A 24,315-nucleotide genomic window follows, 5' to 3' on the forward strand; every position below is an offset into this window, starting at 1 on the left:
TCCTTCGTCCCACTGTGTAGCTCCACACCAAAGCAGGTGGCAATGACTTACAATTATTAATTAAGAAATCATACTACAAATGCAGTTTCCCTGAGCATTTTTCACACATTAGAAGTAAACTACACTTAAGAAAGCAAACAATTAAAATATTGTCAATAAGAAGCCTCACAGACCTCATAATTAAGGATACAAAGCACATATTCTCTAAGCAGATTTGTTTTTTATGTGTACTTCAAGTCTCTTAAGCATTCAGTGCTGCCTTAAATATATTAGCACACTAAAATAGTAACCCTTATGTAACTTTGGTGAAAGTAGATGTTAAATGCAGCACCGCAGTATAATGGCTTTAAACCTTTCAACCACAAACACATAACATGAGCAAATGGCCTTATCTTTGGCAAGTGGTGGTTTTATTTATTTAAAAAAATAGTGTTGTCATTGGTGTTGCATGATGGTTATTCCAGGAACTGATTTCAGTTTGAAAACTTTGTGATAGGTACATGAAAGGGTGGCACAGTACTAACATCCCATTGTAATTTATTTTCACTGAGAGTTGTGACAATGATTCCTCAGTGCATCATGTATTTTGTTGGTCAATCTGACAAACAGCTTGTTTTCAAGGCCTTTTTACCTGTAAAACAAACCCAGCTCCCTCTTGTGTTTTTAAAAATTGCAGTTGTCAACATCACAGCTTTTTGTGAATTACCGAAGCTACATGCGCTCAAACAACCAGCAAGCAGAAATTTCGACAGACATGTAGACAGATAGAAAGCCCCCAAAGAGCAAGTCAGATCTGCTTTGTTCAACGGTCCATAGTAGAGCAGGCCTGAGGCAGCATGGCCAGATGGCAAACTCATTTTATCGTATAGATACTGACTCACTGCCTATGGCTCATGTATTGTAAGGAGGTCATATACTTCATCTTTCTAATAGACACTCATTTACAAACCGTATTAGCACACACTCACACCTGAGGGCTGCCCAGTGCAACTGTAATTTTAATTCCATTGCCCGCCAAGACCAAAACATTCAGTCATTTAGGACCTCCGCACAAAGCGCTAAAAGGAAACAGCCACGTTTGTGTTGGCGCGTGTTGGGCAGACCAAAGAAGAAAGAGAGGAAAAAACAAAGTGGAAAGCGAGGCGCTGGGGTGAGCGAGGCTGGGCTGAGAGATGCGCCCATACTTCAGTTGCCGCTCTGTGGCTTCTTGTCTTGGCACATTGACGTCAACAAAAACACACCAGGAGACTGGGATTTTACTGCATTTATAGCAATGGGTCTTTTCCAGGATCGTTCTTTCACAAGTGTGATTGGTAATCGCTTCTTGCACAAACAGATACTCAAGTTTGGTTTATTCATCTTTTCTAAGTTTGTTTTCTTGTTCTGCTTCACATTAACTCGAGGGAGCTATCCAGCACCCGGAGAAAGCAGGGTTTGAACATACCTACTGCAGCAGTTGAGGTTAGGTGGCATCTCAGTTGTTATAATTCATGGAAGATGATGTTTACAGAGTTTTTGGTAAATTGACCACCCTCCTTAAAGTGTCTGGGAGCTTTGCCACATCGCCACAGATCTCATTTAATTTAGTCCCCAGGGTGAACAGAGGAAAGTGTTGACACTCTAATAATATGAATGAGGGGTGTCGTAGTCTTTTCCCAGGCAATTAGGCTGGCAGTTACATAGATGTGTCACTAGCGATACATAAGAGCTTTTCACTGGGCTCTAGCTCACATTTCTTGGACAATTTGTCCGGGATTATCTAACGAAGGCCACAGTTGAAATAGGATTATCTTGTACTTTTTGGAACGTACAAGTTTGTTTTTCCCGTTCGTGTTTTTGGTCCACTTTTATCTTGCGCCCGGCCTTTAAATGACTAGTCATGAACAGCATCCACAAGATTCTGTTTTTATCAGGAAATTAAACTGAACACATGCGACTCAAGTGTGTTTGTTTGTGTACACATGTATTAGCTGCTCTCCCACCAACACGGCTACCCACGGATTGTTCTGATTTCACCGGGTGTTAGGTTTTAGCCTACTTTCCTGGACACCCTGGTTTTATGTTGTGTCATCTCATACATTCTGTAAGAATCAAAGACACACTCACACACACACACACACACACAGACACAACTGTTAGCACAATGTGTCATGGCCTACTTTTCCAATACCTCTGTTGTAATCCTATCTGCGACCACTGAATAGAAGCAGTGTGGGAAAGCCTGAGCCACCATTGTATGATAGAAGGGCTGAAAGAAGAGGAGATTGGAGTGGTTCTGTGCGCTTTAGTCTCCATCTTAGAACTGGTTAATTAGCTTCAACTCCACATTCCTATCCAATGAGAATGAACCCGGTGTCAGAGGAACATGTCTGCATACACAAACATACATGACCACACAAACACACATTTGCACATTCCCCTATAATTGCAGTCAGACTAATTCTCAACTACTTTTGCCTTATGCAGACAAGCTCACACACAAAGTCCTCTCTTTGACTTCTTGGCTACCAGAGAACGTAATGAGGGCTCAGGTGGCAGTGCTGGATGCTTGCTCTGGGCGGTGGCAATGCAGATGTTACCTGGTGACTTAGCCCTTTGCTCCATGTGCTTGTGCGTGTGTGTGTGTGTGAGTGTGACTGAGAGTGAGTAATTGTGAGCCAGCTGTGATGGCCAGCTGCCCATTTTACCAAGACCTTGGCAGCTCCCCAGATGGTTGACCCAGATAGAAACACCAACCGAGAAGAGGAGCACAGACATGCATTCCCTAAGATACACATACACACTTGGTTGAATACGTGCGTGGGCACCCTTTGCGCGGAGATGCTTGCGTAGTACCATCGGAGCAGGTGAGGGAGGAAAGGATTTATAGCTTATTTTTGGCATGACCTTAAACCTTCTTGGTGATGCAAAGTTTCATGATCATTTTGTTCACGCACTACACAACACAAATCATGAAATAATGATTTGGTTCAGCAACTTTCAAGTTTAAGCTATTAAAAAATTATAAAAAGTGGAAAATTGCTGTTGCAATGATTTTCTAAGTGACATGGTGCTGCTTTGAATACAAGTACTTGATCAGATTTAATGTGCTACTGGACATGACATATGCATTGCACGGTTTCTTGTTTTCTTTTCTGAAGTAAAGCTGTACTTTACCATAACAGACTTTATTAGGTTCTGATTTGAAACACAGTTTGGATTTCCAACCCTAATGAGCAGGTTATAGTGTAACGTTACATACATAGAGAAGAAAGTAGGCAACGCTTACATTATACCATGCAGCAAGTACAGGTGCAGTGTAGCAGTCGTGCTCCTCTAATAGCGTTAAAGAAGGCCAATGTTAGCACGTTTAGGCTAACAAACTTATCCTTTATAACGGGTTGGTTATGATCTGGGTGCTACCTTATGGCATTAGTTATTAAGCTGCTGACAATACTGTCAGCAAAAGTGCGTGTACCTGTGTGTGTGTGTGTGTGTGTGTGTGTGTGTGTGCGTGTGCGTGCAATGCGTTTGTAGGTTGTATGTGCACCAGCCTCTGTGGTTTTCTTTGAGCTACCTGCAGTTCTTCGGGTGAGGAATAGGTGATGAATATTGTCTTCACAATATTAGACTCACATATTGCTTATTTATTATGTGCTTTCATTTGTTTTTGTTCATATTTAATGGAGTGGGACACTGGAGTAAAGATACTATGCCACATTATTGGTTTGTTTTTATTTTTCAATGGCTTCATCCCACTCTTGTTGCTGGAATGGAATAAAAAAGCTCATTTGGAAATATATTCCTTTCATCAGTTTATTTTTTTACCGTGCCACCAGAAATTGGTGTCAGGCATTGTAGAATTCTGCTGTTGTGACCCCCCTTACAAAGTAGCATATGTCCTTCACAACATTATATCAACTGTGTTGGTAAAAAGGCAAACAATTATGACATTTAATCTCTAATTTTGAACCAGTAAAACTAACTGGAGATGATATAGAAAGTGTTTATCAGCAGAAACCCAGAAACTGTGTGAAGAAAATTCGCAACTCGTTCAACAACTAAAAAACATAAATGATGTTGTGTACACAATGACTAACTTCTCGAAGTCTAACTCTCGTTGTTACTCTGCCAATAACGCTCCGAAGTAGGAGATTGAGATCAAAGCTTTTTTCTCTTTCTTTAATCTTGACCATGTTGTCGACGTGTTCCTTCAGTAAAATAGTGTCATGTCTTGATGGGATCTCACAAAGCTTTTCAGTTGTGTGCTGAAAATCTCTCTTAAACAGTGGGTGAACATTCCTGCTCACCTTCACGTTTCTTGTGTTCAGAGGTGTTTTTCTGCAGTCACATGTGTATCTGTGTGGGTGTGTGTTTGTTTTTGTGAGTGCAGTCATTATCTTCAATGTCACACCGCATTGCAGTGCAGTAAAACCCCTTTTAGCGTGTGTTGCATAGTTGCCCTTACATTTTTAGGGCATGCTTCCATAGGCTTATATTTCACTATTTGATGATAGTACAGTAGAGCTGACTACTGAGTGAAGATGAAGAAATGAGCCTTTTACATAATCGCAATACAAACAATAATTGTTTTGCCTTTTAATATACTATCAGTCTTTGTGTATTTTCTATTCCCTGTTCTATCTCACTTCACTTCATTCATCTGTCCTTGCCTTGATAATTAAATTCCCTACCCTCTCTTTTTTTGTCTTTTTCCCCTCTGTGACCAGATGCATTGCTTTTCCTGTGACCTCAAGTCCCCCCCCCCCCCCCCCCCCCTCGTCTCTGTAACACAGGAAATGGAAGGTTGTGCCTTCAAACAAGGGCATGCAGCAGAATAGAAAGATAAATTGGCTGAGAGCAGAGGCTCATTCGTCACAGGAGAAAATGCTGACGTCTATATGTTGTAACATCTAATAAAGAGGGTGGGAAGCAATGTACTCTGTATCAGCCTTATGGGAGGTGGGACAGATATTCACTAGTGCATTATGAGTAACTAATGTTTATACAATATGCTGACCAAAAATGGACAAAGTACTCTTTTCTACTGATACTTTGATATCAATCGAGGTAACTGATACAGCAAACAGCCATATCCTGCGATAGAGTTTGACGAGTCAAAAGCTCTCTACTTTGTCACATGCCAGAATAACTGCACAGGTGGCCAACAGACATGTTTCCACCTCAGGGCTTTCCATATGTGCTCACTGCTGAGATTGTTCACTACTACAGACCTGTGCAAACCCACATGCTTGGAAGAGACTCACAGCACTCGTCAGTTCCTATATGTGTTGAACTGCAGCTTGTATGCTAAGGAATGCCCGACAGACCACTTAGGAGCTTCGGGTCTGCCAGAGTCAGACAGTACAATCAGTGCTTGTTAGCCTGTGGACTTGCTGCAATTTAGTTAAGTCAGACAGCTTTTAGTGCCTGTTAGTGTTTGCATTGTGAATAAATTACTTAATTCCACTCCAGGTCATTTCTTGTTATTGCTTCTGTCAAGATGCAACACATATACAAGCTGCTAGAGCTTTCTTTATTTTTGCTGTAAAAATACAGGAAAGCACAGATAACATTCATAAAATAGTCACAGTAGGTTGTGTAAAGGCACTTTTTTAATTCCAAGTTACAGAGTCAGCTTCTTATAGACTCAATATTTTGGAAGGATAACAAAGTATATTATGATACAACTGGCATGTTATGTTTTGGTGACGTACACAATTACATTTTAAAAAATGCAACGTCGAAGATGTGAAATACTGAAGAAGACATGTTCGTGCCTGTTATATAGGGATAACAACACCCAATCTCCTCTCGCTACACTACATGCTATATGTGTGGCTCTTGGCCACATCAATTTACTAACATAAATCTTCAATTTATTAAATGTTCTCCAGCATCCTTTAAAGGGAAAAAAAACCTTGATCACAGTGACCCGTAAATACACAGTTTCTTTTTGACCCAAGTTTAAGTCATCATGTTTACACTTTACCTTCATTTCCTGAACCTGGGATCTGATGTTTAGCACTGTGTACATTACATTTACGATTTTAGGAACTATATGAATTTTCTAAAATTACATCCAGTGTCAACCAGCCTTGCCTGCAACTGGAGCCCAACTTGGATTTTGTCAGTGTTTCCATGACAACATGCATTTTTTTTAATAGGATTTCTAGTTTCCTCAAAACATTGCTTGCAGCAGTTTGACATGAGGAACAAGTTGACAGCTATGGAAGAAAATCAAAACAAAGTAGCTCATGTTGGTGGGTATTCACTGGAGCACGTCAAAGAGAACTGGAGAAGCATTGGAGTTCAATGGGATTTGAGAGGGGATGTTTTTGTACATTGCAGCCTCCCTTTTGGCTTAATATGGGTTAAACCCTCTAAGATAGAGTATGTCATGAACAACCATAAACTATGAAAACCATTTGAATGTAGGCGGTGTGGCCTGAAGTCTGCTGGCCATCCCTTTCTAACATCTTGTTTTGCTTTGCCCTTCAGGGGGATATCTTGCCAAAGGGGGCTAATACAGAGCTGCCCATTGTTCCCCTCATATTGGACAGAAATGCGCACAATTGCTGTGTGAACACACATGCAGTGCCATTGGTCAAGCTCCAGCCAAAAACTCAAAGCCCCAAGCACTGCGCACAGTGGATCAGTCTCGTGTAACCGCACCCAGCGGTGGGACCTGGTCCTGTGCTTGGGAACCAAAGGCAACTCCCATAGGAAGCATTAAGTCATTCCTATTAGAGGCTCTTTTATTTAGATCAGAAGGAGACTCCTGTTTAGATTGACAAAGTTTAAAATATAAAAGCTGGTATCTGTTGTATGTTAACGAAGATGGTTGTTGAAAAGAAAGCAAATAATCAGCTTTTATGAAGCTTCTGGAAGTAGATTATTTTGGCAGTGTGGTTTGTTTATACATAACTTTTAGTGGAGTGGTACTGTGTACATGTGAGTTTTTGTTTTTATTTCCTTACATTTGACTATTTGTAGAGTAGGCGATCTCCATCTTGTTTGACCTCACTGTTATTATTAAGGAATGCAGTTTTCATTCTCATTCTCAGTAGTTATTGTCTAATGTCCATACCTATACCTGAACTTATAGAAGACTTCAAGGCTTAGTTTTGTCTAACAGATGGCCTGTCAATATACTTAACTAGCATTTTGGCAAAAGAATTTGGCATTTTCAGGTTTTGATTTATTTCTTGGTTTCCTCCTGAATTTGAAATAGCTGTGGAGTTTTTGTCAGCACTACAGTAATTGCCATCATTGGTGAGGGTGTGGAACCCATGTGGTTCTAGTGATACATGAGGAGCCATCATCAGGATGGCATGACAATCATAAAGGTTCACACTAACTGATCCCAGCAGCTTCCACCCACTTTCACAAAGCTTTTACCAACCATTAGGCATCATTAGTGCAGTATTAATGATTTGATCCCTCACTGGCTTCCCACACTGCCAGTTGTGTTTTTCAATAAATGCCTTGCTAGTGACTGTTGTTTATCTACTAAAATTGGACAGACACACAAAAAAGATATTTCATATTGCATTAGGTTAAGCATGTGGGCCCATTAGATCAGAAGCTTGATACCTCTCCTGTTTCTGTGTGTCAAGTATGAAGCTGGAGTTAGTTTGGCTAACAGACAGTGGAAACAGAGGGAAATGGCTCATCTTGCGCTGTCCAATGACTTCTGATTTTAAAAGTGGCAACTGATTGAGCAGTGTGACATTTATTTCGAGTACTGCTGGCAGAAGGTCACCAAAGTGTCCGATCTGATGTGTTCTCTTAGTCAGCACCTTCTGCTGCTGGGGTGACTCAAATGTGTCATTATTTTTACACTTCCAGTCACTGACACATGCGAGTTGGTCAGTGCAAACCCCATGATGGCTACAGCTGCCACTGTTTTGAAAAAGTACATTGTATTTAACAAAGATTTAATATGATACATATGGATATGAGTTATATGATCATATACAGCACTATGTACTATCCCATGCTGTAGCAGTGCTGCTCTCTGCTGGACAAGTGTCAGTAAAACAAAAACACTGACAGATGTTCGTCATGAAGAAAAACAGTCCATGGTGATCCAGATTCTACCTCCCCCACACACACAGACACACACTCACAGTCAATCACAATACGTTCACATGCCAATGTAATTAAATGATGCATTAATTAAAACCGTGTCCCCGTGTGTGTGTCTCTGTGTGTGTGTGTGTGACTGTGTGGAAAAAGCTAGGTCAGAGGGAGGGGTAGAATTCAATGGCTTATCACGACCCTGGATAGACTGTGGTGTGTGTTTGTGGCCAGTTGTTAATGAGCCATTGGCCTAATTTTTGGCTGAAAACCAGGAGATGACGTTTACTGTCACGCACTCCTCTTATTGTGAAGTGGATTGACTGACTTTTTGTCTCAGTCATTATTGTTATTATTATTATTATTGTCTTTTTTTTTTCAGCTCAGTGCCAAATGGCTTTTAACTCCTTTGCTTTCTTTTTTCAATTACCTCGGTTAAGTTTATCAAAGCTGGACCATTTTTCCATCTACCTGCTGCCGCCGCCTCAGTCTTCAAAGAGCCAACAAGCGGTCTCCACCCATTAGACCATAATTTGACCACACACAATCACACACAAACATACACACCACCTCTCAGCCCTGAAAGCTCTCTGAGGCGCTTGACTTCTGTCTCTGCTAATCTCTCACACACAATCTCTCCCTATTACACTCTTGCCAAACCCTGTGCACAAGATGAGCTTCAGTGAGTGTTGCTTTAGGAACGTGACTTCCTCACAAGGCAATGAAACTCCACTCCTGCTTGGATATTTTTCATCTGCCTTCATATTCAGGTATTCCAGCACTGCGGGACATGCTTCTATCTACATGTTAGCTTTTTAGTTGGGTCTCTGTAGCAACTTGAAACATGTGGTTATTCGCAGTGGCAATTCTTCATCTTTAAGGAGGAAAAATTTAGTCTTTTTATTAGCGTTTTATCAACATCAAAGGGAACACTCTGAGGTTTGTTTTTTTAAAATATTCTTCTTCACATTTCTTTTCACTTGTTTTAGAGAAAAGTAGCTTGTGACCTTAATGGGATATTGTTTGTAGTCTCCAAGGTAATGAACTTGCTTTATTTTGGTAAAACTGAAGGTTCCTGTTCACACGTTATAAATGTAACACTGTAAACACAGGTTTCCATTTTGTCAGTTCTGTCTTAAAATAATCGTCAGGTGCTGATATGAACACTGAAAGAGGTCTTTCTTTCTGTAATCATTCTGCCTGTTCACAGGGGCCATTCGGAGATCGTTTGCTTAAAGGGCTTTGTGATAGGGGCCAAATTCCCTCTTAGGTTGCAGAAAGTACCACAAAGTAGCAATAATGAACCAAAAACACTGCAACTTCAGAAGATATTTATTTGGTGTGACCAGGGATATAATAAAATAATGCTATTTAGGAGGCTGAAACCTTTTATTAAGATAAACCTTTGAATACATTTTGTGTGTAGTTAGGAATCTAGTTTTTTTTACATAGGAAGCAATTTTTTGAAGCGACATTTTATTAAGAGAAGAAATTGTCACAGCTAGTTAAACTTGACACGGAACCTAAGACACACTAGAAAAAATGTGATTTGTCATTTAATGATGCCGCAGGGTTTTACTGTCGTTACTGGATGTTGGTTGTATTACACACTTACAAAATATATCTCTTTGTGATTCTCAGTATTATTGTGGCAGTTTAGCACAAATTAACAAGTTAAATTCTTCATCCCTAGAACTGGCTCTTTAATTTAGATGAACAGCTTTAGAAAGGCGTGAAAGCAGTGTTCCCACTGAATCTATTTTTGTGCTTTCGAATTGTGCTTTTCAGTCTACTGTGAGTACATCTATGAAGTAACAGATGGGTTCACCACAGTAGCCTGGATTTCTTCCCTGTGTAACTGTTTTAAGAGGCTGTTTTTGTCAATGATTGTGCTTCACTGTCAAACCACTGTAAAGGCCACCGGGAGTTTAGTTGTAACTTGAGTCTGGAATTCTATTAAATTCAGTCTGGATAACCGCAGAGTATTGGCTGGATGACCGCAGCCTCTTGCCTCTTGTCCATTTAGTATGTGTTGGAAATGCAGAGAGAGAGAGAGAGTGAGAGAGTGGTTGGTTAAAATCTCTGCCAGTGGAACAGCATGTGCCTCTGTGTAGCGTGCACTCTACTCTCCAATGTCTGCAGCTCTTTGCACAGTCGCTATAAATTTAAATAATAAGGTAAGTGGACCCACTGGTCTCCCTTCCAGAAAACAAGCCAAACAAAAAACAGTCAGCCAAAGCAGTAGTGGTGAGACTTGGCTTGCTATAGTTATGATTGGCTCGCACACGGAAGAATGTGAATGAATGTGCGGATTTCATGCTGACTTTTGTGGCCCACACACTCATAACCCCAATCTGTTGTCAAGCTCCTTTTTTTTTCCTGTTCTAACATCTGCCTTTTCTGCAGTTATTCTCTCTATTTTTCAGTTGCTTTATGCTGACTTTGTTTTCATGGGCTTAATTGGCTTGCCCCGACCTAAAAACCAAGCTTTGGGTTGCAGTGAAAACAGCATCCTTGACCTTAAAAAACCCCAACGTGATAAAGATCCTAGTTTTTGATCATTGTAGCACTTGTTTGTTGGTTTGTATTGTTTCATTCTTATGGGAACATGTTGTTCCTTTTTGTCTCACCTCATCTAACCTTTCCTCACTTCATCTGCATCTTATGTTCCCTCTCAAGGGTTTTTTCTATACCCCGCCCCCCCCCTCTTATTTCGTTTACGCCTCACAAGCTTTTGTCTTATTTTTTCACTCCCTACTCATCTGCTATTCTTCCCAACTTCACTCTCTACTTTTTTATACTCGCCTGTAGATTTTGTGTTATTTTTAGCACTCTGTAGACTTACACTCTTTTCTTTTGGAAACTTTGCGTGCCAACGTCAGTATCTAAATTATGAAAGGTGTAATAACTGCAAAATAAAACATTGTTATATTGCTAAAGGTTCTGTCTTACCTACATAACTAGTTATAGTCTAGCAGACTTTGCACCACAGTGTATAACAATGAGACACTGGATTTCTTACCTACACAGATCCCATCCTCTTAAGTCCTCTTATCACAAAGCATTTGTACAAGACCATAGTTGTGTTTAAAATCAGTTTAATAACTAGACTAATGAATGGCAAAGAACACTCCTGCAAATGGATCAATCTTAATTTCATCTTGGCTCTGCAGCAACACCGTCAGCCAGATGAGTTGTTTACAGATGACTTAAGTTCAGTAGATGGAATCCAAAGCTGTGTCTTTTTAATACTGCACAAAGCTTTCAGGGTTTGCATTGACCAGAGTTCATCAGTCACTGAGTGATTTGGCCTGCGAATAGAGACAGTAGGTGGTCCATTAATAAGTCTTCAGTTGCATTGTCTGCATGTTTAGAATCATCACCCAGATGCAGTGCATCATCCTAAGACATGGGGACAAGAGGTGGTAGAAGTACACAAACTCAATAGTCAATATAAAAAGTGCAGTTACTTGCCTCAAAGAATACTCAAAGTAGCAATAGAACTTGAAATTGTTTGCTCAAGTTGAAGTACTAAGTAGAAGTTCTAAATGTACATGTACTACATTTTTTTTAATTTACTTTTAGAATTTTATGTACTTTTGGTGCTCTACTAAGAAAACTGTATTTAAACAGATAACAAATAACATAAATATGCCAAACTCATGCATTGTACTGTACATGATAAAGTAGTAGTTGTACGTATATGACGTATAACAGTGGGAAGGTCTGCTTTGTTTTTTCCTAGATTTCGTAGATTTTTCCTACTGTCACTGAAAAACAGGAGGTAATTTGAGCCTTTTTTCAACTTGCTTCATGTCGTCTTCTCCACCAACATCAGAAACACAAACACAAAAAGGCAGACCATGCTCTAGTGTTCACACTTTACACTCACACACACATACACACACACACAGAGCACATGTAAATTCTTACTAAGGGCATTGTGCTTGTCAAAATATATATTATCAAGGAAGCCTTGAACACAGTAGCACAGAGAGCAGAAATTTAAAAAAAAAAAAAAAGCTGTTTTCCACTTTGACTGGAAAAAAATCTGCATTCCATTACTTCAAACAATGGCTGTCACTGTCCAGAAACACCAGGTTTTGGAACGATTCGTTCAGCATATGGCTGGGAAACACCAGATAATGTGGAAACAACCCAGCCTGTGTTTCTGTCTCTGGCTTCTGTATCTGCCACTACTGTCTTTTACTTTTACTGTCATTAATCCACATCTTTGACAGAGACTTTCTCGGCCATTAATTCACTTGGAACATCTTGTTTTTCTCTCCATCAGGTTTTTACCATCACAAACAGGAAAACAGGGCCAAAGGTAAGTTTTTTTTTTCTACGTTGTCCACTTCTTGTCTGTTTTGTGATTAAAAGTGGGACATTTATGGTTTAAAATTGCTGTTTGGAAGATACAGTGGCAAGAAAAAAGTATGTAACTTCACATTTGGTCATGAAATATGATCTGCTCTTTACCAATGTCACAAATGTAAACAGACACTATTTTTAAGCTTATAAAACACAGTGATGTTCTTCGATGTCTTTATTAAACAAACCCATTAATCATACAAGTGATGTTGGAAGAAGTAATGGCAACAATAGGCTTTTGATAAAACCAAACGCTAACCGGAGTCAAATGTTAGCAAGTCTGTGGAGTCCAATCAATGAAATGAAAATGGAAGTGTGGTTTAGAACCACCTTTACTTACAAAAACACTCAAGCTGTGTAAGTGTGCTATTCACAAACAGCATCAGCTGATGTGAGCTATGCTTTACGCTCGGAACACCTATTCAAGAGTTGTTGATTTGCATGTTGCTGGAAAGGGTAACAGCGTAATCTTTACTTTAGATATTCATCAGTCTAAAGTTAGATGTATTGTCTGTAAAATGAGCCAAATAGTGTGGCTACTCTCTAGATGTGGGCAGGATGCTCAATAAGGTTTAAAAAACCAAAAGTAACAGCTAAAGATTAGAAGGAATCATTGGAGTTAGTTAGCACCTATGTTCATGAGTCAACCACAGGCCAACATTTAGGGGTGGTGTCCATTGTTCTCCAACCACATTGCAGCACTTCTAAAGTTATCCAAAGACCACCTTGACACTCCACAGCACAACTGGGAAAATGCCTTGGAGACAGAGGAAAAAAAGGTAGAAGTGTTTTCGAAGAAGAGATGTTCGTACCTTTGGCATAAAAAGAGAGCCGAGTACTTACATGAAAACATCACCTCAACACCGAAGTACAGTGGAAATGCTATGAAATGACCTGAAGCAGTTCAGTGAAGAAGAAGGATCTAAAGTTCTTCCTCAACAGTGTACAGGTCTAATTCCCAGCTACAGGAAGTGCCTGCTTGAGGTTTTTGCAAAAGGTTAAAAACTTCACTTACTTTTTCCTCCATCGCTTTGTATGTGTAACAGGTGTGTTTAGTAAAAACATTAAAGATTATGACTGATTGTGTTTATTCAGATTACAAGTGGTGTTTGATATTTGTGACTTTGGTGAAGCTCAGATCCCAATTCATAACCAGTTTATGTAGATAACTAGGAACTTTTCTGCCACTATATGGTTAGTGCAGTCATAGGTGTAAGTACATCAAATAACCACTAGAGGGAGCCACAATATTTCTTATTGTATTTGCTTCTAGTGATTCTTCTCACTAGTCTCAGTGAGTCCTATTATTTAAGCCCATGACATAAACATCTGCTAGTCCAGCACAAATTTCTTTTAACATTTCAAGTAGAAAATTGTTTGTCATAAAGTTTGACTGTTGTGCGTTTTGCATATGTGATGACCAAAACCTGTGATGCCTGGGAAGACAAGGTTGTTTTTACTTGTTAGCGATGCCAGTCATTTATAGAGGGGGGAACAGTTTGGTTCTTCCCCCATGTCAATTCACAACCATGTGAAAACATGGGTCTCGCTCCCCTGCTATAGTTCCCACCTTTTTTTTCTTTTCTTGCTCTACTCCATCGCCTCCCCTCTCTTACTACTGATAAGGGCAGACATGGAATCAACAGAGGAGAGAGACAGCGAGAGGAGGCGGAGGAGGAGGAAAGGGAGGGAGGTAAAGAGAGTTACGAGGGAAGGACTAGAAACAAAGAAACGCTGCAGGTGTGTGGACTTCGCCATTCTGAATATTATTAGCTTGACAGCACAATCTGGAGAGGTGTGAGAGAGAGGCAGGACAGCTAGAGCAAGTGCATCTGTTCCCAGTGTGAGCAGCTGAACTTTAATTTGGTCTCAGGTAGTTTAGAGCTATCAGACAGCTTAATTGATTTTTGAAAGTGTTGGACAAAGCATGGCCCTTCTGAACAACGGCACACAGAGTCTGGGCTCCTATTACTGCCTGATCCGACGCAGGTTCAAGAGAAGGCGCAAGAAACGCTCCGAACGTAAAGGTAAAGGAGTGATGCTGAGCTGTCTTCTTGTAGACTTGATAACATTTAGTGACTGGCACAGGAGCAGACCTGTGCACTTGATTCATTATTTCTTTCACTTGTCTGCTAGGTTTGAAGTTGTGAACAGTTGTTAATAGCATTAGCAAACTGGTGTGAAATTACTTATTGTTTCTGAAGGTTTTCTTCAAATTCTTCCGTGTGATTTTTGTGCTTATGTGTGTTCAAAATGTACTTCATTTACTGCCACTGGGCAAGTTTAGTATTTCTATTTTCTTTTTTGGCATATGTGTAGTTCATTGATATTACGTTTGTCATTATTTACCAAGAAATTAATTTTCATCTTCTCGCACTTCGCAAACGTTTCTACACAGTCTGTCGCTGTAGAGGAAGTCATGCTCGACCTGCAATCGTTGTTCAAAACTTAATAGAGTATATCATTCAAGTGTGATTTTGAAAAGCTTGGTAATTCTGAACTGTTTGTGTTCTGTCAGAAATGTTGATAAAATGTTTATATTTTCTCCTAATAAATAATACTAAATTAATATAGTAAGAAAAGTTCTGAAATCCAATATCATATAGACACAATGCAATTCAGGATTTATGTCCATGAATACATAATTAGTACTTTTCTACTTTGAACTTTACAAACATTTATGCAATCAGCAAACCATAAATGTCATTAGAAAATTGTTTTAGTAATTCTAATACATTTTAGGCTTTATTGATAAAGGAAACCTAATTTAGAGATTGCATGTCGAAAAGTTCCTCAGCTGGAATTGGCAGGAGGTTGCTAAATATATGCACTTAACATAGTATTACCACCAAAAAACGAATAACATTACACTCGTGTTAGCATGAATGGGTTTGTGCTATGTTTTTTTAATTGCTCTTAAAAGTTTTTTTTTTTTTTTTTTTAATAGAAACCAAACCACAAAAAAGTTGGGTCAGAGAAATAGTACCAATACATGTCTCTACATACTGTAAAGCCAGTGTGTGTTGAATAAACACACATTTTCAGAGTTGGATTATTTAATTGAGTGAAGATTTATAATGAGACAGTCTCTCCTTTGCACCCCGTCCCCCCCCCCCCCCCCCCCCATTCTCTCTCTGAGTGAGACAGGTCCGTGTCTCTGTGTAATTGAAGTCGAGTGATGGGGCCCCTACAGAGGCACTAAGCTGCTCTCTCCTGAGTTTGCTGCTCTGCTCTGGGGATTAGTCTAACAGCAAAGGTAGTAATTACTTAGGTGGCCACAGCTCACTGGCAGTATTAGTCATGTCTCAGCCACTTGCTTTGACACACACCTCACTCTCCCGGCCGGGCCGAGTCCATTCATCCAAGTAAATCCACTATTGCTGATGCTGCATTTTTGGCAGATTCCTACCCTGCTCAGCCTGAGATTGACTATGTCCATCAGCATTACACAGGTCTGTTTCCCGCCTTTTCACTCTCCCTTATCACCATGGGAATGAAAGTGGCACTTTTGCACCGTACTGAGAAGTGATGACTAAGCACGACTTTGGGCCAGGGTTGCTCTGCTTGCTCTCTCACTTAGCTTTAATGTCCCGCTCTGGGAGCCTCCTGATAAGTTGCCTAATACTTGTGCTTCTCAGACTACCTGGCAGGTTAGCAGTTTATGCTAATGCTAGCTGTGAGGACGAGGTCACACACTTACTTGATATCATCAGTAGAATAATGTGACACTGACTCAAGGAAATCTCTTTGCTCGGTTCCCGTGACAGAGAGGGCAGAGTCAGTGCTGCACCACTGGACTGAACAGTCCATTAAATGGAGGTTAGTGTCTTCTACAAGGACAGTCATTACAGAGCTGACCACAGTCTCCTGTTTAAAGAGCATTGTCTCACGCTGCTGGACCTAAATACCGTTCATATTTATTTTAACTTTGGATCTCAGGCTATTGTTTCTATTTTCTGTGCACCTAGAAACTGCAGTTTAAAGGAGATATTAACTGAACTTGAAAAGAGGATTTTATCTCCATTTACAGCTAAGGCTGTGTATGCATGTATATCATACCGGGAGATATCAAAACACGATCATTACAGTGCTGATTCAAATCGAAAGATGTAGGTATAATTTGACTGCCATTCAAAGAACGTTGACTCATACTTTTATGTTTTGGGCTTGTGAGGAAAAGCACAGGTGTTACTAATAACACTAATGAGGGCTGTGTTCTATTCTGGTCTCTTGGTGTGCAATAACAGTGAGTGGTTCTCCATCCAAGTGTAGCACAAATTCCGACTGACTTTTGAGAAAAGTGGCAATAGAAATGCAAATGAATGCACATTTCCATCCACTAATGTTACATGAATAGTTGGAGTTGCATGCTTCATTTACATCATGATGAAATCACAGAACCTCTTTCTGTTGTCGGCTTTTTCAACACAGGTGTTTTTAATTTCCGAATAATTAAACATCTGCTTGTGGGTGGAGTTATGATGACACCAGGCTTAGTGGACAAAGAGGGAAGATAGAAGTGTGACTTGTCCCACCTAAACAAGCACGATGGAACAAAGTGGAGAGGGAGAGAAGTGTTGTCAGTGTTTAAGTGAAGAACCAACTTACAATTACATTGTAAATCATCACATAGAAACTTCAGGGAAATAACATATAAAAGGAATAAAATCTTATATCTATATCCATCTATAGATATAGATATATAGATATGTATGTATGTGGTTGATTGTGTATGTTTTTTAATTTTTAATTCAGTTTTAAGAACTTCTAACAGCAATAAAAGTGAATGATAAATCCAATAGTAATTACATTTTTGAACTATGAGTTGAGGATCTTGGTATAGTGCTCAGTGACTGTGAATAGAACACAGCCATTATTAATGGTATTAGTAACATGTTACTGTTACTAATCAAATGATTAGAATTTACGTTTAATATATATGTGATGTACAATACACTGCGACTTTCAAACTGCTGAATTTAAGCATATCTTCCACGTGAGAAGTTCTTCACTCCATCCTCGCAGACAATGCTTTCCAATGGGCCGTATATGAAATATGGAAAATGGGGAATGGGGAACAGAGGCCTTTTCTGCCATGCCAGCAAAATCTCCAAAATGAGCTTTTGCAACTTGCAGAGAGAGGAGGATCTGCACTGCCTGACGCTTATAATCCATTGCTGTGGAAGACACTCTGCCTACCTTCTTCGATAACCTTCCATCTTTCCTCTGTATATGCACCCTTTCCACATATTTCTCTTTGTACCTCTCTTACTTTCCTTTCACCCCGACTTTTTTCCTGTCATTTACTTAAGATTTCTATAGAATCATATAGTGATTGTCTTAATACTATTTATTAATGAGAGTAATCGTTCTAATTTTTAATGAACAATGAGTCACCTGAATACAGTTTAATAACAATAATAATTTAGCTCTTTTACTTACTATATACAAACTTTAGCTGCTGTGTGCAGACACAAAAAATAGATGTACAGCCTCTGAAAAAGACACACCAATAAACATTTGACAACAGTAAAGGTGGAAATCAAAAGGTAAATGACAAATACAAAACTGTTGATTTTGAACTGTGCCTTCATTTTCTGGCACAACAGCGCTCCGTCATGATAAGGACTGAGTTGTGTCTGCCTGTCTCTGTGTAATCATCCTTGATTAGGATGCTTAATTATGAACTTAATCAACTAGAGACTTAACACAGAAAGAGCTCAGTCACAGTTTATATTGGTTTTTGTTATACAGTGTAGCAATCGGAGTGCACTGTGTATCCGCCTTAGTCCAGTCTCCCTCCCTCTGCCAGTTGTCATGACCTTTTTCATCTTAACTGAGGTTTCCCATCTTGTTGTGTCCTTGCTGTCCATCAACACTACCTCTCTGTCTCACAATAGCTCAGGTGTGAAATTCAACTACCAGATGACAGTGTCACAGGTGCTACAGTACACTTGTGTTTTTGCACAGCATTTATTTCCAGACCTCCCGACTCCCCTACATATGAGCAGACACATGCAAGCATACACACACATCCCTCTGTTTGGGGAGCAGGGTCCCTGTGTGTCTAACCTGGCCTTGAATGTGACAAACAGTGTTAGCTGTGAGCACACTGTGTATCCAGGCGAGGAGACCGGGAGGACAGAGGAAAGGATTGTGTGGGGGTTAGCTGGACAGAGGAAGGCTGCAGGAACAAAGCGACAAATTTAGCTTTAGAGGGTTGTTCTTATTTGTAGTGGAGACAATATTGTTCAAAACTTTGGAAAAACAAACTCGGAGGAAATGCAGGTTTTATTGTATACTGTCAAATTTAAGTCGGTAATGAAGATTTAACATTGTGTAAAATGTGCCTGTTTCGGCACTTACTTTTAGCTTGAAGGTATAGTTCTGACTGTGCTGTGTCCACAAATTCTAGTCTCATTGATGTTGGTGCGTCTGCAGCCACATTTGCGTACTACATGTACCTGGATATATCACATCTGAGTCTTCAGGAGCTCCCTACCTGTGTCCTCTGCTTGGTGCTTGAACATTGAGCACAGCAGTGGTGGTCCTCTGTCAGCCGGGCATTCTCACACACTCACTCACACACTTCCAAACACACTGAAACATACACTCTTTTCCCCACAGGCGTTCGGTGCCTATGCTGTGTCATAAATCAGAGCTGTCAAATAGATTTTACAGCTCCTAGTGAAAAGAGGAGAGGCAGCCGACCAACAACCTTGAAAAGATGGAGTAAAGCAAAAGTAGATGAGTTTTATTATTATTAAACTTGATACCTAGACCTAAGGAATCTATAAAAAAAACAAGCCAGTTTTTCACCGCATAGGCATTTCTTGCTTTGACCACACCGTGTTTATAATCCTTGGTTTATAAGTCCATGTGTAAGGATTGTTTAGTTTTCATTTAGTTTAGAGTGTAATTGTAAAATCACTAGCCAACATGCAAAAGTTATGAAATCAGGTCAGTAAATGGAAAAGCACACGATATCTAAAAAAAGATGATTTGTGCTACGCCTGGACACTTTTCTACATGTAGGGTGATGTCTTTATTGTAAGCAATATGTTCATTCCAGTTCTCCTGCCATGTTTAGATCGACGTTTGCTTATGCTTTAACGATTTTATTACCTGATTTTGTTACCTGCGGTTTTCTTCACATGCAGTGTCGCTTTGCTGTTGTGAGCTGTGATGCAAGATTGAACACAGTGCTCACAAGCTTCAGACAAATCAAATAACTTTTCCTTCTATACATGTGCTGCTGTATATGATTTAGAATGGGCTGGTGCAGGTCCCATTATTTATGTTATTTCATTCGGGGTTTAGAAATCCTGTAACTATTTGGCAAGTACATAAGTGCATATTTTTAAAGTTCTCATTGTGCCTAAATTAGTCTTAATCTGAGCTCACCCAGCTAAATTCACTGATTGGAGAAGGCTCATTGGACCTCAGTGTCTGAATTGCTGCCTCTTAATATGCAGACTGGAGTAGACATGTGCATCTAGCAGTAGGACTCAGAAGGCAAATCGCTTCTGGCAGCCTAATTCACTGGTCATTAGAAGGGCGAAATTGAATAATGGACTCTAAGGTAAGTGTGTGTGTGTGTTTTCATCTTTGTGCCTGTTTGCTGAGACGGGAGGGGGCAATGTTGGGTGGCTGTACTGTGTGGCCCCCTTACCTTGGCCCATCAGTTACAATCAGGCACCACGACAGGCACTCGCCTCTCTGCCACGACCCCTCTCCCTTAGGCCACCGGTGCCCACACATGTACTCTATTACACTGCATTACCGTTTCAGTGCCTGGAGAAATCACCTGAGGAGGCAACAGAGAAAGAGTGAGACTGGGAAAGTTCTTGCTTAATAAAAGAAGGGAAAAAAAAAAAAACAGATCCCATTTCTATTAAGAGTCTTCCTTTCTCACGCTTTCTTGAAGTAATCACTGGGCTGCCAACACTTTATTGGGAAAAGTAATGGGATTTTGGAATGGCAACAGTAGCACTCACTTATCTAACTGCATACACGGACAGTTAGCACTGATCCTCGCATTCCTCCTTGTATCCCGCTCTATCTTTATTTTTGGTTCATCTTGTTCTTTCTCAGTTCTAGTTCCTGCTTCTGCTGTATTTACCATCTTTACAAAGAACATTTCATGTTCAATTGAAGCTTTTATCAACCTTTTACATCCTGGCTTTCTTTTAATTGTGCATGACGGAATAGTTGACATCCGATCTGATCTTAAAAGAATACATGAAATAATCAGGATTATTTCATGTATTCTTTTAAGAATTACAGTAGAGAAAGGGCATCAGTGTTTTTCTGTATTCCTTTGCCGTATTAAACAACAATAAAGAGCTGTTTCCTACTTGGTATTAATCTACTGTTTCCAGCTATATCAACAAACACATAGAAAGATCAAAATGTAACTGAGGATCTTCTAATACCTTCCTTTTTTGTCCAGCAGCTCCATATTTCTAATATTAACAAAATGTTTCGCTTCATACCAATGAGACTGCAGCTCTTTAATATTACATTGTTCTAATATTCCACATACTGGTGCATTAGGCAGATCTGATTCAGCTTGAAATGTGTTTTTCTCTCTCTCTCTTTATTTGTTTAGAACAGGGGGAGAATATCACACAGAAATGGAATGGATTGGAGTGGTAGTGCTGCCCGGTGGGCCTATCAGTCTGTGTTAGGGCTGCTCAGAGGGCTGTCTCATTGGTGGGCTTTCTTGCACCAACCATTTCCCATGACCATTTGTCTCTGTCCAGTTTCTTTCTCTTTCCTTGCCCTCTCTCTTTTCCCTTTCATCTCCGACTCCCCCTCATTTTCGATTCCTCATTTTTGAATCTAAGTCATATTCGATCTGTTTTTCCCCTCTTTACTCCAGCTTTTCAGTTTTTGCCTCCACCATAAATGTCGTGTTTCTCCTCACCTTGTTCTTCTACTGGCAACAGAAATAAGTAACATTGAATTATCTTTATAAAAAACACCTTCTACTCCCAGTGCTTCTGCTTTCATTGTGTTTGTGATTACCATATTGTTGAGTTAAACACAGTAATTGGTCACTTAAGGATTCCCATCATTTATTTCTGAGTAGGGTTGGGTCTTCTTGTCAGGCCACAGCAAATATGCCTGTTGGTAGGCGCTATGCTGGTAGCTTGAATCTTTTCTCTTTTTTAATAAATCTCATGTCAGGCTCAATATTTTCAATACTATTGTTGCTTGTGTCTCTTTTAGAATATTAAACTGATAATCAGACTTAATTGTCATTTTCTTATTCTTCTTATATTCAGTCTGACATCTTGTTTACTTTTGCATGTTTATGAGTGACAGATTTATCCTGCTGACATTGGCATGGTAGTCATTATGGACAGGTGGCTTTTTACAAAGAAAAGTTCTCAATTAATGTAACGTTTCTTTTTTCAGTCTATTGACTACAACAAACTATTCAATTGGTCACTGACATTTGTTTGGCAATTTTTTTGAGCCCAATGAGTAAGATCCTTATAGTTTGTTATGAATCTCAGTGCACCATGATATACAGAGTCCAATAAGTTTAGACAGTTATTAGGTAAATTCATATGCAAGATATCCCTATAACCAAGAATAGACAAATATGTTGTCTATTACCTGGAGGAAACCCACGCAAGCATGGGGAGAAGATGCAAACTGCACACAGAAAGGCCAAGGCCAGCCGAGGTGCAACCCCACAACCTTCAAGCTGTGAGACGGCAGCACTAACCACAATGACAAACATTGATTGTACAGTATGGACAGATGACTTATAGCCTTATTTTGTCCGGATGTGGATTTGTCACAGTTTTTAGGCCAGATGACCTTCATGGCACAACCCTCCCCAATTACTACAGCTCCCTAAAAGTACTAAATGTGTTTGGCATCTAAAACCTTACCCACCTAGTATTTTTTTTGCCGTCAAGAGCTGCTGTATTGAATTGCATTACATTTCACTCATTTACCTAAAGAAGAGGCCAGTGATTGTATTGTAATTCTTAGCGTCTTTTTCACAGCGGTTTGAATGTTTTACTGCTTGAGTAGGTTTCAGAGCGATAGAACACTTCACCTTATGTCAGACATGCTGTTCATTATTCCCCACCCAACTGGCTTACACATATTTTCATGTGATAGGCTAATGCCAGACAACAACACAGTTATCTAATCATTACAACATTCATTTTACGGTGTGTCAAACTCCACATCAATAGCACAGTTTAAAACTGCCCATATAAGGGCTTTGCATGCAACATTTTTACATCTGGTTTCCTTGGAATTGTAAGTTGATATCTGCCAGTTACCTCTGTTTATTTGTGTTTGTGTGTTCAACTAAACATGCTTACATACACGGCTATATGTGTTTGTGTCCCTATTGTCGGCCGTGTGCCATCTGTCTTGCCCAGAGTCTGAGCAAGCGGCTTGTTTTTTGATGGACACAAGAAGGGAGAGGCCATTTAGCTGCAACCTCCTCCATATTCTCCATCCTCCAAACCCCCTGCCTTCCCACCCCCACAGCTCTGCTGGTGCTGGGAAAAATCATAGCCACTCACTCTGATGATTTATGACCACACCTGAAGCCAGACTAAGAAGTGTGTGTGTGTGTGTGTGTGTGTGTGTGTGTGTGTGTGTGTGTGTGTGTGTGTGTGTGTGTGTGTGTGTGTGTGTGTGTGCGTGCGCGTGAGAGAGAGAGAGAGAGAGAGAGAAAAATTTGTGGAAAGAGAAGAAGAGAAAAAGACAAGTAGAAAACAATATGTATTTTATATGGGTGAGAGAAAAAAGGGTGCGGTGGTAAAAAGGGTTGTGTGTGGGTATAAAAAAATAAAAGGTCAAAATAAATGAGGGAGTTTTCAGCGTGGAGCAGCATATATAAAATGATTGACTCTTGATTAACAGAATTCTTGCACATAGAGGGGATAGTGTATTTTATGTTCCAACCAAAGGAGTTAGTTTATGTTCTTCATGTGCAGGGACACCATTATCTCTTACCTGTCCTTCACAACTTGGCCTCTCGCTCTTTCCTCTCGCTCTCCTATGAACCTTGACTCTGCCAGTCTTCTGAAATGCAATCTCCCATAAAACCCTCAAATAAAAAATTCGTATTGATACTGTCTGCTTCTGCTTTCTCCTCCTTTCCCTTCTCTCACTCACATCAGCAGTCCATGACGATAAACGGCTGACTGTCAGATATTAAAGTCTGGAACACAATAAAATAGACATTCTCTAGTCTTTCCACATTTTTCCTCACATCTGCAGTTTGCTTTTCATAGTTGTGGGAAATATACTATAAGTAGGTTACAGTATATAGCATATATGCATTTAATCAATGTTCTTATTTCATAGTCAGGTAAACAAAGCAAAACCAAATTGGCTTGTTACCTTTACACCCTTTATCTTAATCATGCATTTGAGTTGAAACAATTAGTTGTTTGCCCAATAAGTCAATTCATAGAGGAATTCAGAATTATTTCAATCATGGCGTATGTTATTTAAAAAAAACTGCTGTAAGTCAGTTAGTCAACCTTGTGGTTGAAAGTGCAACCACGAGGGTCTGCCAGTGTCACAAACCAGAGTCTTTTGTGAATGTGAATCATGACTTCCACAACAAATCTGACTTCCATACCGGATCAGTGATGGCCTGGCGTTCACAACGACCGCCACGAAGGAGAAGAGGAACACGTGTTCGTAGGCAGAGAGTGTAGGACTGACAGTAGAGACTTATGACAGGGAAGGCTAGAGAGGAGGTTGACATGATGCAGAGAAGGAAGGTGGATATACTGTCCAGAAGACCAGGTAGAAAGGTAGCAAGGCTAGATGGTTAGGAGCAGGGTTCAAGTTGTTCAATTATGGGTCAGATAGAAAGAGAAATGGAGC

At 39.9% G+C, this 24,315-nt stretch overlaps 1 protein-coding gene across 9 annotated transcripts in view; it reads left to right on the plus strand.

Annotated features, from left to right (window-relative positions):
• adarb1b (adenosine deaminase RNA specific B1b) overlaps positions 1-24,315 on the plus strand; it is a 112,594-nt gene that overhangs the window by 59,483 nt on the left and 28,796 nt on the right. For 3 of the 9 annotated variants that reach the window (XM_067515076.1, XM_067515071.1, XM_067515075.1), the window contains one exon: positions 12,356-12,391. The exons of 1 other annotated variant lie outside the window; for it this stretch is intronic. Coding sequence is in view for 2 of the 8 variants with exons in the window: in XM_067515069.1 (XP_067371170.1) it covers positions 14,363-14,462 (100 nt within the window). In the remaining 6 variants the exon portion in view is untranslated. 5 more of the 9 variants (XM_067515077.1, XM_067515072.1, XM_067515070.1 and 2 more) reach the window with 4 other exon arrangements.

The sequence above is a fragment of the Channa argus genome, chromosome 9, assembly GCF_033026475.1.
Source record: "Channa argus isolate prfri chromosome 9, Channa argus male v1.0, whole genome shotgun sequence".
Classification (NCBI taxonomy): domain Eukaryota; kingdom Metazoa; phylum Chordata; class Actinopteri; order Anabantiformes; family Channidae; genus Channa; species Channa argus.